Here is a 14,282-nt window from a genome sequence, read left to right as displayed (position 1 = left end):
GATGGTAATCTATCATCAACCCAGAACCATCCCAGTGGGTTCTCTGGGATCACAGAATAATTCAATTCTCACACACCCCTTTGCCGATATCCTGACCCTCAGTGATTGCCGAGGCAGTCCCAGCATCTCCACATTATTTACTGCGGCATCGTCACATCAGATCTTTAGAAACCCCTGTTAGCAGGGTGGTGGGCCAACGGCATGAGTCTTCCCAGGATGTCGAATCCTGAGTCATCACAAGTGCCTTCATCTCAGTAAGCACTTGCATACCCAGCCTGATATTCCACTGCAGGCGAAAACCCTCATGACCCTCTTCTGTACCCATTCCTGGTAATACAAATTAGACACTTTGTGCAGCTCAGTTGGTAAATCAGCCATTTCCTCACCAGGGCTCGGCTGAGACCTAACCTGGCGACTGGTCTGGAGCCTCGAGGAGGGTCGTACGTGGGATTTGAGGTTGCAGACATCATCCTGGAAGGCAGCCACCTCAGGAGGCCTTTGTGTGGCCACAAGGTAACGGGAGCCTGCACTCTTCTAGCAAAGGTGAGAGAACCACTTTTATAGTAAACTTGGGGGATTTCTAGGGGAACCCAGGGGCTCAGGAGTCTCAGGGAAAACCTCATACACACTCCTCGCCTTGGTGTCAGGTCCTTCTCCTTCAGCTTTTAAGGGTCTAATTTAGCAGAGAAGACCTGTAAGTTCTGTGCGTTCCACATCATTTTAACACCACTGCCTTTATCATTAAACCCTGGCCTAAATTTTAGCCCAGTTTGCCTTCTTGCTACAGGAGATGAGGGTCTGTTTAAAATGCTGCATGGCAAGATTTCTGGCTTTCACAGTATTTCCTTAGGTTGTGGTTGGCCAAACATGCAATTCCAAAATGCTTTCAATCACTCTTTCCCCCATACAGTTCAAATGCTGAACTGATACATAAACCAGTGCTTCCCTTTCCATCTGTACCTCATCCCAGTCCACCACGTGCCTTTCCAGTGCTCCCTGTGTGGCACTTAACACCCACAAAACAGTCCTCATGATTCTGGGCATCTTCGCTCATGTGGCCTGAGGGTTGCTGATTTTCTTTCACCAGGACGGTGGAGCCAACTAAAGTAACCAAAACTTCTAATATGGAGAGAAATGATAGGTTTTCCTAAATCATTTTCTGTACAAGAGAAAGTATATCAATTATAAAGTATAATTACGGTTTTTAAAAGACTGATCTTTTTAAAAAGCCCTTAGAAAAATCATAGTTACCTCCAAAGGACAGTTTAAGTACCTGTTCTGCTAAGGATGGACAACAATTTCCACCAGAAAAAGAATGAAACTTGAATTGCAACAGGTGAGTAGACGCTACATGGAGGAATGTGGCAAAATCATCTTCCCCTTCTGTACTAGAGGTATCAGTGCCCTTTGCATCTAGCTGGAGTCTGAGTACCCATCACCCATGGACTGCTGTCCACACCAAGTCCTGTGTGTGACTGCTGCCAGGAAAAGTCACAAAGCCGGACCTGACTCAAGGAGCAGAGAAATAGTCCTCATCCTGATGGGAGGACCTAGAAGTCTCATTGTAAAGGAGCGCCCTGACAAGGAGGCTCAGATAACTGTAACCAATTTTTGCAGTCTGCTCTAAGTCTAGATGTTTTTCCCTCCCTAGAAACAACTACCACTGAAAGTTCAAATGTTTATCAATTGTCTATAATTAGACACTTCCCTAATTTGCATACTTTCCCCTAGAACAGCAAAAGTCTATTGAATGTGTAAAGTTGTTTAGTAACTGGCGAGGGTCACTTGAGAAAGCCTCCTGGAAGCCTCATCTTGAATTCCTCGGGTTCATCAAATGTTTAACTGAAAAATGTTGATATGTCCAGAAAAAGGCAAGAGACAGGTTGGGATCATGCAGCAATACATATTATATATTTTGGGATATTTTGTCATGTCCTATTGAACAAAAATATCTAATTCTATTTTTCCTAGGGCAGGAAAATATAAAACACAACTAAACCTCTTCCAACACCTAAGTGAGATCCCTGATTGTTACTTCATTCTTCATTTATGTCGGATGTGACTCACGTTTGTCTTGTCCTTTGGAATGTTGCTCCTGGGACAAATGAGTGTATTTAAAACATGTCTAAAATTCACAAGCACCCTCAAGAGAAATCATTTTTTCCTACCTTTGCTGGTGTCAAGGAAATATAATTTTAAAATATTCCAACCCAGGAAACCTCTCTATAAAGGTTGAAGAAAAAGAAAATTTTATTATTGAATAAGCAATAAACCAGAACGTGATGTACACCACTGGTCATCCACTAAGAGGTTGCCAAGACAGAAAGAAATCTCATTCTTTTATTTTTATTTTTTAGAAGGGGGCTGGTTATTAGGTTTATTTATTTATTTTTTTAATGGAGGTACTGGGGAGTGAGTCCAGGACCTCGTTCATGCTAAGCACACACTCTACCCCTGAGCTGTATCCTGCCCCCCGCAATCTCACTCTTTTACAGTGGCTAAGCAGATACAACCCATTACATACATGTTCTCCAGATACACAGTAACTAGTCATCAAACAATAGTTAGTCCTCAGACAATAACTTGTCCTCAAGCAGGACTTGACAGCAGCTTTATTGCACATAGTTCATCCTAAATTCACCTGTAATTGGGGTGGCCATCTGTATTAGTTCATTGATTTTATATGAAGGAAAAACAGACTTCTCCTGTCTTTAGGACAGGAGATAGTTTTGCAACTGCAAGCCAGGTACCTGCCAAAGGTAGGCGCCTGCCCTCCCCCAGAAATTGGGAGAAAAGGGTGCTGTCTTCCCTTGATGCTTACATTTCAAAAAGATGACTCCCAGGTCCCTGTGAAGGGCATTCCTGGATCATAATGCTGGCAAGAGGTTTATTTTGCTTCTAAAAAGATGTATCTGCATCTGGAAGAGGCAGAGAATGAACTTACTATTACAAAATTTCTAAAGTAAAATGCTCTAAGATAAGGGAAGGGAAGGAAATTTCTCCTGTACTTCCAACGGAGAAAATTAAGCCTCATTTTTCCTTTGTATTTGCCCAGACCTCAAGCAGGAGATCTTCTTTGTTGGCTGTGGTTATCAGTAACCATGGCGTTCAGAGTACTTCCAAGTCTCCTCAGGTTAGAAAGGACTCGCCCATTCCTTCACTCGTCAGATTATAATTAAATCCTAGGTTTCCAGAAACAAGCCTGGACTATGATGATTCAGAAGTGAGTCAGAAAGACAGATTCCTTTCATCAAAGAAATTATTTTCCATAGAGGGAGGCAGAAAAATAAGTGAATTTACTTGATACTTTATTTACAGTATAATTATAGGTGCTGTGAAGGGTAAGTGAAGACAAATAAAATAGCATAAAAGGCCAAGCTTGATGGGAAGTCTTATTTTAGAAAAAACTTTATGTGGGGCTAGTATTTGGCTGAGGTGTGAAGGAAGTGATGGGAACTACAAAAGTAGATAAGGGTCATAAGCAAAAAGAAATGGAGAAAAACTGAGTTTTGGCCTAAGCAAAAATGAACATAAATGACATTTACTTTGTGTGAGAGAGAACACAGAGAAAATGTACATTTGCGGGACCAGAAAGAATTGTTTTTCGACATGTGAAGTCTAAAAGATAAGTGTTAGGAAGATAGCCGGTTACATTGTTTCAAACTCCCATTAAGTGCCAGAGAAGGATATTATAAACATTGGAGTCTTCGGTATATAGACATCATTTATACCAGGCATCCAGACATCCTTTTCTGGCTAATCATTTACACCAGGCATCCAGACATCCTTTTCTGGCTACGACAGAGTGGTTTGTGGAAGACCCATGCTCCCACGATAAACAGATTAAAAGGGAAATAAGATTTTTTAAATGAATCTGTATGACATCATCAGAGAGCTGCCTCAGCAACTAGGATCTGAGTGGGCAGAGGCCGAAGGGATGTGACCCGGAATAGGGGATCTGATTTTTGCCTGTTGGCTTTGGGCTATTCATAGCACGAGGGAGCCTGAAAATCCAGGCACGAGGAGGTCTGGGCAGAGCTGCTGCTGAGAGAGAGAAGTGAGCAAAATGAAGTGGCAAAGTTGAAATTTGTGGATGGCAAGGAAGCCAGGCTGTGGGTGGCCAATATTTCAGGGAAAAGAGGCAGAAGGGCCAGACCCCAACAGAGGACTTCGTCTCTCCATCTCCTCGAGGCATTTGCCAAATTCTTGGACTGCATTGAGTAGGGGACTAAGAAATTGGGCAGAAAGCTTCTAAAATAGCCCACAGTCTCACAGGGCTAAGGAGGAAAATATCAAATGAATACCCTAGAAAGTAGAGGGACCTTAAGTAAATGCACTACACTTTTGGTTGGGGCACCTTGAGGGGCACACCAGAAGTCACATCTGGTGACTTGTCTTATCACCTTGCTATCTACCTGCCCAGCCTGAACACCTTGCTCGGTCTGGGGACCTCACTGTGGCCCCAGTGCTCACAAGTGTTGGAAGCTGCAGATCTATTCTGCCCACTACTGTGACTCTTAGCCCTGACCTCCACTCCCCACTCCCAGTACTCCTGCTCGGTCCTGGCAGCAATGTGTCTCACCAGGATCACTGCAGGGCTCACCCACCCCTCTGGCCTTGTGATTCCACTTACTGTTCAGGATGCCCATGATGACCCTGGGCAGTGCAGCTCTCAAGACCTCCTGTCCAGACTTTTCTCACATTCCACATTTCTAAGTGCCCCCACTGCTGCCCCCGTGCCTGCTTTCACCTTGTCCCAACTGGCTCCCCAGGCCTTAGAAGACCCATGACCATCCTGTAAATGAGATGCACTATGGGAGAGTGCTTTCATCCATGTCAGGGAGAGTGCAGGATGGAGAGGACCCTGGGATGGCTGGGGGTTGGCAAGACAGAGTGTGAGGACCAAGTCACATTCCCAGGGGTGGGGTTTAGGGATGGGAGGGAGGGGAGCAGTGGTGCTCCCGCCCTGGGTTTGCTGACCTCTGAAGCTGCTAAGGCCCCATCTGTTACAAAATAGCTCAGATTCCTCCCACTGACGAGGAGGCCCCCAAGCCGTGTGGGCTCCCCAGGACACAGCTGGGTAGGGGCGGGGCACCCAGCAGTTGCTGGGCCTCCATGCCTCCCTGACACTCACAGACGGCCCTACGGGTTGGCAAGTAGGTGGCCTGGCACTGCTCACCATGCCAATGTTCACCCACTGTCTTTTTCCCCTTCCGTGGGCTTCCCTGAGCATCATCAGTGGCATTGTCACTGGCAAAGCCCATTAGCAATTCCCAGGGAATAAGAATAGCATCTGGGTAATAAAGTCTAACTGTTTTTGTGTGTGCTTAGTCTAGTACCAGTTGCTCATAGGGTGCTTCTGTGGGGCGTAAAACATGAATTGCAAATCTTAGCTGCCATCTTCAAGCTCGCCCTCTGCCCTGCCCCAGATCTTCCGAGAAAGGAGTGTTGCACGCGTCTGGTGCCCTGGTTTTTGTATCTGCTGCTCAGAGAACAAATCCCTTGATAGCCTGGCTCTGGTGCGCTTGTGTTCACAGGCTCCACAGAAGAGTAACAAAGAAACAGTTGTTAACTAGCTATCACCCCAGGGCTCAGCACAAAGGGAGCAGACAGAAATGCCCATCTCCCAGTCTTCCCCTGGAAGAGATTGGTTTGCATACCTATAAAAGCTGCTGCCTGAGGGTCTGTCTTCCAATCAGCCTGAATCCAGGTGCCAACTGAGATCCTCCCCTTTGGGATGCTGACAGGTCTTGCCACATCTTCAACTACTGGGAGCCACTAAGAATAAAGTAGGCTGCTTGGACCATCACAAAAGTTTCAGAGACAACCAAGAGCTAGGGCAGGGTTGAACAATAAATTTCATCTACAGGAAGCTACTCCTTCAGGACAGGGAGAGGTGGCTGTGTTACCTACTGCACAGAAACCAACACAGAGTCAAGCAAGAGGAAACAGAAGACTATATTCCAGACTAAAGACTGAGAGAAAACCTCCGAAAAAGACAATGAAACAGAGATAACTGATTTACCTGATAAAGAGTTCAAAATAAGAGTCATAAAGATGCTTACAGAGCTACGAAGAAAAGTGAAAGAGAGAGTGAGATCCCAAGATACAATCAGTTTGAAATCACCATTCCCATCTTATAGAGGGTAAGAACATGCAGCGACCTGAAAACCAGTTCTAACATTCAATGTCCTGGACTCTTCGAGCTGGAAGGAGGCTTATCACCAAGTTTCAGTCCCATCTGTTATTTGTCTATATATCTTCGAAGAAAAGTTTGGGATGTATATCAGAATCTAACAGATTCTAATGTGAACTTCTTGTTCATATTAAAAGTGGTGAATAGTCAGGATCTTGTTCATTTACTTCAAGTAGGTAAACCAAAAAGTAGTGACTGACTTAAAATTATTATTAATCTTAATACAATTAAATTTTTATTTTAATTTTACAATTAGTAAAATGGCATAGTTCAGGGAAACATGAACTCAGGGAAAGACTTATGAAGGACTAGAATTATTGACAGAAAAGCTAGCATAAGACCCTATCTCGCTTTAAACCAGAACCTTTTTTTCTTTATCACAGGTTCTTTCTAGTTAAATCACATTCTCTTCAAACAAGTTTCCTATGAACCTAATTCAGTGGAAGGAAAAATGTGGTCTTCCCATTGTTGTCAGGTTTGTATTTTATAGGCCTATCAATCCGAAAAATTTTCCGTTCCAGAGGAATGGAAAGAGGACACTTAATTGTCCCTGAAATGCCCAATCTGGCTTTGGATGAGGGAGTGGATAAGGTTCTAGGAAAACATGGTGGTTCTGAGAACTACAACTGCGGGTCAGGCTGGAGGTGGCAGTGTAAGGAAAGGGTCATCACCATTGAGCCTCACACAGGGACTCCTGTAGAAAGTACTGGAATCAGTTGTCAAGTTCTCCGGAGAAAAGTGTCGGGTCACGAAAGGCAGGACTGCAAGCCTTCTCAGAGGAGGCCTGCACCCTCCGCAGGGGTCTCTGTGGAGGAGCGTCTTTGATCTGTACTTTCTCCTTCCGCTGGAAAGTGACCACACAAAGGTGGAATCCCAGGGGCTGCACTGGTGCTGGGAGAGAGGCCCTGCTGGCCAGATTCAGTGTCCCAAAATAGATCCATAAACGCGGCAAGCCGAGTCCCTACCCCGCTGATTTGGAGTGTAAAGTGTCACGTAGGGAATGAGTTTGACGAATGTGGGTGTGTTAGTTGAAATTTCCTAGAGAGTCCTGACAAGTTCATCAGCAACTAGAGCTACCCGGGTCCGGCCCTTTCAGCTCACAGTGCAGAAAGAAGGCGTTGACACTAACAAACCAGTGTGCGGAGGGACGCCCTCCGCTGTGTGGACCCCGCGAGAGAGGCCGCAGTGGCGGCAGCCTTCGAGTTTGCACCACCTGCAGCCTATTTCTATCAGGGCCAGATGGACTGCAGACTTGGGCCAATCCTTTAAATTCAGAGCAACAGGTAGAGCAGAGGGCAGGCTGGCTGTGGGCGGGGCGCGTAAATGGAGGGCCGGTTGCCTGACGAGGTGTTGTTCAGAATCTTCTCCTTCCTGGACGCGTCCAGCTTGCTGCACGTCGCCCAAGTGAACAAGGTAAGTGCTTCCGCTTCCGCCGCGCTGTCTGAATGGACAGGCCTTCCCTGACACCCGTCCACGTCAGTCCTCGTGCAAGACCCCTCTCACCTCTCCCGCTGCCCAGAATCTTGGCTACCCGAGCATCACACCCGCACAGCCTTTCCTCATTCCTTAAATTTACCTTATTCAGACCCACCTTTTCAGGTCTGAAATGCCCGTGGCCCCGGGACTCAGTCGCTTCTCTTAGCGAGTTTGAGCCCCAGTCTGCAGAGCAGCAGAGTGCCGCGCTCGGTGTGCGGCGTTTAGCGTCCTTCAGTCCGAGGGCCTCACGTGTTAGTAAACGCAAATCAAGCCCAGGGAAATCCGCTTTTCTGCCGCTGAACTCTCGCGGGAATCCCGAGGGCTGTATGCGCGGTGGTAGCCGCTGCGGCTCCCCATGCAGGGAGGGCTCGCGGGCTGGGATGGCGGGGCCGCTTCGCCGCGTGGGCCTTGCTCCTGGAACGACACAGGAGGAGCCGACGTTCCGGTACCAGCCGCCTGCTCGTCTCTTCCTTTCTCTCCCGTAGTACTGGAACAAGGTTGCCGAGAGTGAGCCGTTGTGGAGGTGAGCAAGGGAAGGGGCTGTGGGGGGCGGCGAAGCGGGAGGCCGTGGGGCTGCGGCCTGGGCCCGGGCCCGGGCCCGGGGCTCCCGTGCAGCAGCGGCGCGGAGGGGGTGAACTGAGCGCGGGTAGCCCAATGGGACTGGGACTCTCTTTCCAGAAACCTATGTCGAAGGAAATGGAGCTTCTGCACCTTTTCCCATCGGTGCCCCGGCGCACAGACGTGGAAGCAGTACTTCCTCAAACAAACGAGGCAGGAGCGTTGGATGGCGTCCGCAAAGCCCGAGAACTTTGTCTACAAAGCAGCAGTTGGCAACCTCGGTACGGAGAGGGTACCCGAGAGCAACGTGATCAGTTTGTTTTAAGAAGTCCAGTATTGGTGTTTTCTGTGTTCTCAGTCAGTGAAGAGAAAGAGAATTAGAACTTAATGGGGAACACTGGAATTTGACACAACATTGTAAAATGATTATAAATCAATAAAAAATGTTAAAAAAAAAAAAAACTTAATGGGGGTGGGGGGCGTATAGATCAGTGGTAGAGCGCATGCTTAGGATGCACAAGGTCTTGGGTTCAATGCCCAGTACCTCCATTAAAACAACAAACTAATTACCTCCCCACCCCCACCCCCGGCCAAATTTTTTTTAAACAACAAAAAAACCTTAATAGGATGGGGTTGCTCTGTTGGCTTCCTCCCTTGTACCCTGTGATCCCTGCTGCGTGCAAAAACTGGAATGATCTGTTCATAACATAAAATAAGGCCTGTTACTCCTTTTTTTCAAAACCTTCTCAGACCTCCTAGAATAAAAATTTTGAACAAAAAAGAAATGTTTCAATAACAGAAGCACTGTATTCCCGGTACCTCTTTTAAAATGTGGAACAGTTCTCTGATGGAGAGATTTTTTTAATCCCCATTTTGTATCTGTGGAAACTGAGGTTAAAAAAAAAAAGTTGGCCAGTATCTCCCAAATGGCCAGTCTGCAACGGGAACCCGTGTTTGCATGACTCTGAAGCCCAATTTTAGCCTCTTCTCTGTGTTACCCAAGCCCTCCCAAGACAGTGAAGGAAAAATCTAAATAATTTTATCTGAATTCTCTTTATTCGAGTGCATCATCCCTCAACTATCTGGTGGCCAAGTATTGTCTGTATTTTTTTCTAGGAATCTTGGGACCCATGGCTTATCTCTCAGGAAGTGGTCCCACGATGGATGAAGAGAAGTCCATCATTTGTACCGTGTCTTCAAAGCGTATGCTTTTTGCCTGGGATGTGCAGGAGGTAAGTCCAGCCAATAAGGAGCACGGTTAATGCTTATCTGTGTGTATCCTGTAAAGCACAAGAAACAGGTACTGGGAGAAAAAAGATACTCAGAATTGGTAATAGAAACAGGATTTCAAATCAGGTCTTCTAATTGGTAGCCTTTTCATTTAGACTATAGACATACAGAGAATTCACTTTTTAATATGTATCTCTATATATAAACTTAGGCAAGACATTTTCTATTGAATGTAAAATGACTTTGTGAAATAAAAAATCTTTTGTTCCTGAGCGTCTTCATTACCTATTCTACTGCTTCTCTGTCAACTACTGGCATTTGTTATACTAGCTTTTTTAGAAAGTGGTCTCTAACTTTGATCACTTCCAAGGGGCACAAAGGTCTTCCATCAAGACCAGCAAATGTAGTGCAAGAAGCACTGAATATGGAGTTGGAAGACTCCAGAGTAGGTCCCAAACTGTTGTATTTTCTTGGCTTTCCTAGTTTGGATTTCTCTCACCTCCCCATAAAAATTAGATAATGATTTTCTACCACAGAGTGTTCTAAAGTATGATAAATACTCTTTTATGAAAATAAGGGGTGACAGGGAAATGATGAGATAAATGTCTAGTAGAGTACTGTTAAGCTTATACAATGTTACATGTCAATTACATCTCAATAAAACTTGGGAAAAAAGAAATTAGAAGGGTACACTCTTGGATAACTTTCTCTAGAGGAAATCAGCCACCATATCCCTGAGGACATCAGTGGACAGGTCCACATGACAAAGAACTCAGATCTCCTGCCAACAGCCAACACTAACTTGCAATCATATGAGTGAGCCATCTTGGAAACGGATCCTCCAACCCCAGACAAACTTCAGATTTTTGCGTCTCAAGCCAGCGTCTTATTGCAACCTAGTGAGAGACCCTAAACCATAGTCACTCATAAGTCCATTCTTAAATTTTTGACCAACAGAAGCTGTGTGAGATAAGTGTTCATTGCTTTAAGCCACTATGTAATTTGTAATGCAGCAACAGATACAGTTTTCGATGCTCGGAAATGGGGTGCTTCCATAACAAAAAACTAAAATGTGGAAGAAGTTTTGGAACCAGGCAGTGGGCAGAAGCTGGAAAGAATCTGAGGGAGAGTGTTGGGCCTTGAAGAGATTGTTAGCAAAAACTTAATGGCCTACCATGAGATTGCCAGTGAAGAATTAAAGTGTGAAAATGCTGTCGGACACTGGAGGAAAGGGGATCTTTGATAGTTGCAGAAAGGTTAGCAACACTGGCACCCATGGCAGTGTGAAAACTAGAAAATGTATTGAATGAACTGAGTGATCTTACTTACAAACTTTCCAGGTAGAATGCTGAATGCTGGCTTCTTCTTGCTGCTTATAGTAAAATGGAAGAGAAGAGGGAGAGGAGAAGGTATGGACTGTCAAAAGGGAGCCCAGAATTGCTGGTTTTGAAATTTCCTAGCCTCTCTAGGTGGCAAATGATGCTAAAATCTAAGAAGGGGACTCTAAGCAAGATCAATCCAGGGCAGTGTCAGTAAACCATACTATAAAGTTGAAGCCAAACAGGTGGCTGCAGAATTCTTTATTAGACCACATAAAGATCTAAAGAGGTGCCTCAGAGAACTGTTGAATCAAGCAACAGTACTTTTAAGAAGTTTAAGGCATTGTCCTTGGCAGCCCCAGCAGAAGCCCAAGGTATCAAAGTATTTACCTCAAAGACTTGTGGATGTGGCTCTTGTCTAATGGCACAAACCAGTAAGACCCACAAGGTCTCTAAGGGAATTACATTGTCAGAAATGCTACCAGCTTGGATTTACAGGGGTTGAGACATCACAAAAGGAAAAGAGGTCTTTGTTCCCACACTTTTACAGACAATAATCAGGCTTCAAAAACTACTCAGCTGCAAAAGTGGGCTACCATATATGGAAAGGGAAGGATGCCTCTGAAGACAGAAGCAAGAGCCTAGAGAGTGGAGCCGAGAGTTGCGGAGAGTCTTTCCCAGACCTTGACTCCTAATCAGCATGCTACCAGCATGTTCTCTGTTGGATTTCAAGTTTTCTGTGCAGCCGTGATTCCTTGGTGCTTCCCATCTCCCCAACTCCACCCAATTTTTTCCCTCTTGAATGTGAGTGTCTATAATGTTATCCTGTGCCTACCCTACCCTTGTATTTTGGGGATGTAGGGGACAGACAATTTGTTTACTTAGTTCTAAGATTTTCACATCAAGATGAACTGAATCCCAAGAGCCTCATCTAGACATAATTAGACCTAACTACCTATAGCTAATTAACAATGAGATCCTAGATTTTGAATGATGCTGTAATGGTATGAGGTATTTGGGGGCATTGGAAGATGGTGAGTGTATTTTGTGTGTGGGAGAGAGGTAACTCATTGTGGGTACACAGTGGACTGTGTCAGCCAGCCTTTGAGATGGTCCTCAGTAGTCCTTGTCCCATAGTAGTCATGATCTTATGTAGTCCACTCTCACATCGAAAAGGGCTGACTTTTTTGTAACCAATAGGATATTGTGGAAGTGATGGTGTGTAACTTCTGAAGCTAAGTCATAAGACACTTCTTCTCCCTCAAATCATTGGCTCTTAGAAAGCCAGCCACAGTGTTCTGAGGACACTCGAGAAGCACTGCATAGGGGTGAAGTACTGAGGTCTCCTGCAGTAGCCAGCACCAATTTGCCAGCCTTATGAATGAGCCATCTTGAAAATGGAAGTTGACTTCAGCCTCACAAGAGACTCTGAGCCAGAACCACCTCGCCAGGCTGCACCTGAATTTCTAACTACCAGAGGAACTGTAAGACAACAAAAATTTAATCGTTTGAAGCCACCAGATTTTGAAATGATTTATTACACAGCAATAGATAACAGGACACAGGAAAACTGTTACAGTGTTAGGAATCAAAATAGTGATGACATTTGGGGAGGGTGGGGGCTGGTTAGTAATAGAGCAAAAACAAGAGGGCTTGGGAGGGAGGGTATAGCTCAAGTGGTAGAGCCCATGCTTACCATGCATGAGGTCTTGGGTTCAATCCCCAGTGCCTCCTCTAAAAAATAAATAAACCTAATTACCTACCCCCTCAAAAAAAAAAAAAAAAAACAAGAGGACTTACAAATAGTGATATTGATTACTTTGTAATAATGTATTAACCTTTGTGTGTTCTTTTCTCTTTGTGTGATACACTTCAATTTTCAAAAGACTGAAGAAAAGTCTAGAAGGGAAACTCTTCTGTCTCGATGGCAACATACAAAGTTAATGATACAGTAACAATGTTCATGGTAGTTGATACCTCTGAACTCCTACTATGTACCAGGCAGAGTTCTAAAGATGTTTCACATGTTGTGAAATGTAATGTAACAGCCCCATAAGAAGCCACGGTGGTAACTTGCCTAATGTCACACTCTTAGTAAGGAGCAGAACGGACTGGAGCCCAGGGAGTCGGATTGCTCTTTATACCCATCGTGCATTGAGTTCCTGCCTTGGAATATATTGCATAGTTCCTTTCTAAAGTTCACCACCCCTCAAATAATTGAGATGTTCAGGATAACTGTCTTATTCTTTTCCCAGGAGCAAGAAATGGATCTGATTGGGAGGAGGCTTCCAAATAAACACTGGCAGAACAAAAGAGTGGTGGTAGGTGTGAGGAGCTCCTTGAACACATGCGTGTTACTCTCATCCTCTAGGGCACAATGATCTGGTCAAGCCCAGTCCAGCAGTCAAGCATCATGCACCTGGCGACCCTCCCTCAGATGCATCTTGCATTCACTGTAGATTTGAAGGGAGCCATCAAAGTGTGGAATTGTCGGGATGAGGACACTCTGGCGACCCTCATCATGTCTCAGGCCTGTCTCTCCTTGGAAGCCTTTCTCACAAAGGATGACCCATTCCTGATGGTAAGTGAGCCCTGAATCCTGAGAGGGCCCACAAAACCAAATGCCTGCTGCCTTAACAAGTGTTGTGGCCCTCTTACTGTCACATCACAGTCTGTCTTCTCGGAGGTATTCCTATCACGTAGCCTGAGAGCCACAATATACCAGTGAATGGTGGCCATAGAAACCTCCAAACCATCTTGGATGTTGACCTGCTTCAGGTACATTTCCCCAGTCATTCTTGTCTTTTTTTTTTTTCCAAATACAGAATATGTCCTCATTTATTTTTATATTATATATTTATGTTAAAATGTATACATGTTTATTATCAATGGAATGCTATTAATGCAATTTACACATGTGGGTTTCGTCTGATGTTCACATCAACACGTTTTCAGTTGGTATCATTACTTCCCTGTTGGAGATGAATCCACAGAGGCTCCTCACTGTTAAGCCATTCACTCAAGTTGATACAATAGTTAACATTAGTAAGCCTCTTGGTCTTCCATATTTTGTTCCCTATTTTATTTTTAAAATGTCAGAGTTATTTATTTTAGTTGAAGTATAGTCAGTTTACAATGTTGTGTCTATTTCTAGTGTACAGCATAATGTTTCAGTCATACACATACATACATATGTTCCTTTTCATATTCTTTTTTCATTATAGGTTACTACAAGATATTGAATATCCCCCAGTCATTTTTGTTAAAAATTTTTTCCTGAATTATTTCATGTCTCTGTTTCATCTTCTAAGTGTGTATTATTGTACAGTACATGAATTTAGACAAGGACTATGTGTGGACAAGGAGATGTGGTTTTGGGGAGACACTGAGAAAAAGAATATTGTTGATGTACTAATGAGTAACTATCCTTGAGGAGTACTTTGGAGCTTAGAAAGTTTGATTTCTTGGGATTATCCCAACAACTTTGTGAGGCTGGCTGGTCA

General features: G+C 44.5%; 1 protein-coding gene and 1 non-coding gene across 15 annotated transcripts in view; both read left to right on the top strand.

Annotated features, from left to right (window-relative positions):
• Positions 1 to 14,282, top strand: part of FBXW12 (F-box and WD repeat domain containing 12) — a 71,751-nt gene that overhangs the window by 43,879 nt on the left and 13,590 nt on the right. For 9 of the 14 annotated variants that reach the window (XR_004312180.1, XM_032458590.1, XM_032458584.1 and 6 more), the window contains 5 exons: positions 390 to 7,923; positions 8,158 to 8,195; positions 8,351 to 8,511; positions 9,347 to 9,462; positions 13,151 to 13,360. Coding sequence is in view for 13 of the 14 variants with exons in the window: in XM_032458590.1 (XP_032314481.1) it covers positions 7,642 to 7,923; positions 8,158 to 8,195; positions 8,351 to 8,511; positions 9,347 to 9,462; positions 13,151 to 13,360 (807 nt within the window). In the remaining variant the exon portion in view is untranslated. The remainder of the gene's footprint in view (positions 1 to 389; positions 7,924 to 8,157; positions 8,196 to 8,350; positions 8,512 to 9,346; positions 9,463 to 13,150; positions 13,361 to 14,282) is intronic. The other 5 variants (XM_032458586.1, XM_032458581.1, XM_032458593.1 and 2 more) reach the window with 5 other exon arrangements.
• Positions 12,441 to 12,513, top strand: TRNAG-ACC. The gene has a single exon. It is a non-coding gene; the product is annotated as a tRNA-Gly (tRNA).

The sequence above is a fragment of the Camelus ferus genome, chromosome 17, assembly GCF_009834535.1.
Source record: "Camelus ferus isolate YT-003-E chromosome 17, BCGSAC_Cfer_1.0, whole genome shotgun sequence".
NCBI classification, from domain to species: domain Eukaryota; kingdom Metazoa; phylum Chordata; class Mammalia; order Artiodactyla; family Camelidae; genus Camelus; species Camelus ferus.
Note: the sequence above shows the minus strand (reverse complement) of the source record. Positions and strands in the feature narration are given on the sequence as shown.